Source organism: Pundamilia nyererei, unplaced genomic scaffold, assembly GCF_000239375.1.
Source record: "Pundamilia nyererei isolate P.nyererei 1_Seehausen unplaced genomic scaffold, PunNye1.0 scaffold00033, whole genome shotgun sequence".
Lineage (NCBI taxonomy): Eukaryota > Metazoa > Chordata > Actinopteri > Cichliformes > Cichlidae > Pundamilia > Pundamilia nyererei.
Window position 1 is genome coordinate 593,816 of NW_005187434.1, and position 3,836 is coordinate 597,651.

The 3,836-nt window shown below is 40.7% G+C and overlaps 1 protein-coding gene across 1 annotated transcript in view; it reads right to left on the minus strand.

Moving 5' to 3' along the window:
• The window catches only part of stc1 (stanniocalcin 1), a 4,517-nt gene extending 3,305 nt beyond the window's left edge, over window positions 1–1,212 (minus strand). Inside the window, exon 1 of the mRNA XM_005729383.1 lies at window positions 912–1,212. Coding sequence (XP_005729440.1) covers window positions 912–1,092 — 181 coding nt within the window. The 5' untranslated portion in view covers window positions 1,093–1,212. The remainder of the gene's footprint in view (window positions 1–911) is intronic.
• Between the last annotated feature and the right edge of the window lie 2,624 nt (window positions 1,213–3,836).

The following is a 3,836-nucleotide window of genomic DNA, read 5'->3' on the forward strand; positions in this document are numbered from 1 at the left end:
CTTTGTAATAACCATTAAGACATGTCACAGAGGAGCCCAGAGCCTTCTTGGGCTTTGAATCTGGGCCCTTTTGTTGACCTGCACAGTCAGATTAAGTCTATCTGCCACCAGGGACTAGAGATCGCTCTGGAAACACAGAGAGTGAGCTGCAAATCTTATGATGATGATGAAGCAATTCCTGCAGATGGGGAAGAGCATCCCTGTTACCCACTGCCTTTAATCACTGAGCTGTGCCTTTGTAGTCAAAGAATATTAATATTTTTTTAACACTCACCATTTGAATGAAGCCAAACAGATTTATGCTGTACAGCGGCGGATCTTTTTTTTCTTAGTGGTTATTAGAAAGATTTGGGCTTTTTCCCTTTACACATAAGGAAACGGAAAAAAAGAGGTTGCATTTATTAATCCCAACGACACAACCCAGTGACAAGCAGTTTTGCTTTTTTCTGCTTCGTGCAACGGTGCACAATGCTGTGATCTACTTCTTCTAACTTCAAGGCTCCAGAATGCTCCGCGATATCCAGAAAACGCCGTGTTTAAAGCCTCTCAATCCGCTTTAGTGCTAAATAGTGGAACCGATGCAGCAGAAGGAGGAAGCCAAGAGAAAGACACTAACAGCATGACACAGCCTGCACTCTCAGGTGTCAGCACCAAGCTCCATGCTCATCTGTTGCCGGCAGGACACCGGCAAAAACCACAGCGTTAATCCCGCAGCCTTCTCCGCGAATCAACGCGCTCGTTAAGACAGAAACGGCTGCATAGGCCAACACATTTATGAGAAGGAAAGATCTCTATATAGATTAGGCTGAGCATTTGAAAAAATAAATAAATAAATAGATAGAAGTAAATAAAAAATAAGAAAGCAAGCAGTGCACTCTGAGATGTGCAGATGGAAGCAGCGTGTTACTTACTAGGGCTATTGGCAGAAAAGCGTGCTCTCCTGGGCGAATAGGACTCGTTTTGATCCACTTCATAGGCTGATGCATTCAGCACCAGCAGGAGAAAAAGTCCGGTTCTCAAAGGCATCGTCCTGTCAACACAGATAACACAACTAAACGCAAAGAGACGCCTCCTGCTTTGTGTGTAATTCATAAGAAGAGCGCCCCGAAAAAAAAAGAAAAAAAAAAAACCTTCTGCAGCGCAAAAACAGAACAAATGAAGGCTACTGCGAGTAGGCTGTCAGCTGTGGCTCTACACTGGACTCCTCGCTATCCTTTTGACTTGCATGACAGATTGCACGTCAAGTCTGCACGGGTTTATATGGGAGCGCTGAATATTACGAGCTCTGCGGTTGGACCAATCAGATCGTATTCAAGACCTTGGGCTTAGTCCGTCCACTATTAATTGATGAAATGATTTAACAGCCGCCAGTTTTGTACATCATACAGCTCCATATTCAGGTTAGGAAATTTATTTGAGTACCGTAAGTGTTTTTGGTCATGTTTTTCAAATGAGATTCAGTTTTGGGGCTAATTAAGATTATCTATCACATGCTACAGGCATGTGGTCTTTTTCCGTCACCATTTTCATCAGTTTTCAGCTCTATGATCCGCTAATAGTCCCTAATTGCAGAAGATCAATGTATTCCTCATATGTAAGACACAGTTGATCTGCCATTAGATCAGCCATGTCTCGTATATGTGGAATAAATTGATTAAAGTGATTTGTATCCAATGGTAACTGAAAATGTCTTTTTCTGATTGGCTGTATAATCAAAGTGAAGGTAAGACGCTGTTGCAAAACGATTATTATTATTATATAAGAAGGAGGTAGCAGTTTATTCCTTCCCTTTTGTAATTTATTTTCCAAATGATATTTATTGGAAAAATCCAGATAAATAGCTATGCATTTGTCATCTAGGTCAGCTTTAACATGTGCACAAATCTTGACTTGGTATCATGACTTTATTTTTTCCGTCACAATCAACAATTACATAGACAAATGTGTCAGCTAGCGGCGTCACATGATGCTAAATTTTTTTATTTTACTCTGAATTCAACATTGTCTTAACATTTTTCCACTTTTATAATGTATTTCACCTTTCCAGTGAAATTTGAGGCAAAGCAAAAATATGGAAGCAGAAGATTGGATTGTAGTTCACATAGCCACACAACTATCACACATTTTCATCAGTACGGCCACGGACAATTGGCTCTAATCACGGGGTTGGAGGGGTTCGAGCCCTGGTCCCTAAACATGCTGAGGTGTTATTGAGCAGGAAACTGAACCAGACACTGCTCCTGTTGCCAGAACAATGCCTCGCATGGTGACTCACTGCCATTGGTGAGTGTTTGTGAATGGATGGCTTAGAAACACATTGTAAAACATTTTGTAGAGCTACTATACATCTGCCTGCATTTACCAAACTGATACTGGCAGACTTTGCAACTCTGCTTTATGCTGACTATCTGGCGCCTTGAGCTACTGTTAATGCCACAAATTTGCTCATAACTCCATTGCTTATTGGTGGTTCTTGTTATTTCTCTTGCTCTGACATTATGGAGATATTATTACATTTTATTACAATACCACTTCTTCTTTAAAATGCTTAAAATGCTTTTTGATCATTTTGGCTATAGGGTACTCTGAGATGCCAGGGTTTGGGCTACATTACAAGGAAACACTAATACCGCCGGGGCAAGTCTTGCTTGCCTTAAAAGGAAAACACGAGAATTAGCCCTCTTCTTAACCCTAAATTATTTTTCTAAAGCCTCTAAGCTCAACAAATGCAAATCCTTTTAACCGCTAATATAAGTGTATTTAACCACCTTCTTTTTTTTTCTTTAGTCAAATGTTCTGGGTACTTTGCCGGTTTTAAACAGCTTTGTCCAAATATCAACCCAGAGCATTCAAATGACATGTCTTCTTTATCAGTCTGGCATTTTCCTGAACTGTGCTTAATGATGGCACCATTGTTGCTTTAGCCTGGGGAATTCATGTATCAGCGAGATAAACTACCTGTAGTGTTGATGTGAAGTGCGGATGATTGCTCTTAACTATTTTCCTCTTCCTAAAACTGGAAAATGTTCAGTCTTGCAGTGCACTTACTTGCAGTTGCACGTGCCGGCACACAGAGGATGATGTGTGGGACTCTAAGCTATCATTTATCATGGAAGCCTCACGCCTCTTCACCCACTGCAACGCTCAGCCAATTCAGGCCGAATCAGACATTGAGGAAGCTGAAATGTCCTGATAATCAGAGTGTGGAACATTTTAGACTTACACCAGAAACATGCTTTCCTTTCTCTCTCCTCCAATGTGGTTTTCTTCTCATCTGTCTTGTCACACGTGTAGTTCATTTACTAGGTTGCCTCTCTGTGCCAAGTGTTCACATTAGTGAGGGGATTTTAAATATTTTCCATGAAACTAGCGTAACTTTTCAGAGAGCACAGCTTCCCCTCGTCAAGCCCCTCTGCTGCATTCTGGTTATCTTTGGCAATAATTGCACTATAACCCTAATTTTTCCCACAGTGCTGTAAGGAGACAGGCATGATGTAAAGCTGCTGGCACCTTATCTCTCGCTGGGGAATCCAAATATGGCCACATGCCGACTACACCAATAGCCTTTGTAATGAAACGATAACATGAACTTAGCAGGCTAATGAATGAATCACAATAAATCATCTGCGAAGGGGCCTAAGTTGCATGTTGTACCTAGAAGGTCTATCATCTAATTCATTTTAATCCCCTTGCGGCTTCCCCTCTAGTAAAGAAAGAGACACATTTTTTATTTCAAGGTTAAAGTTTTGGTGTTTGATGCACATTTTTACTTTTGTGTTTACAGTAAAGTGATTTTTTTTTTTTTTACTGCCTTTTCTCAATACAAAGTAAGTTTG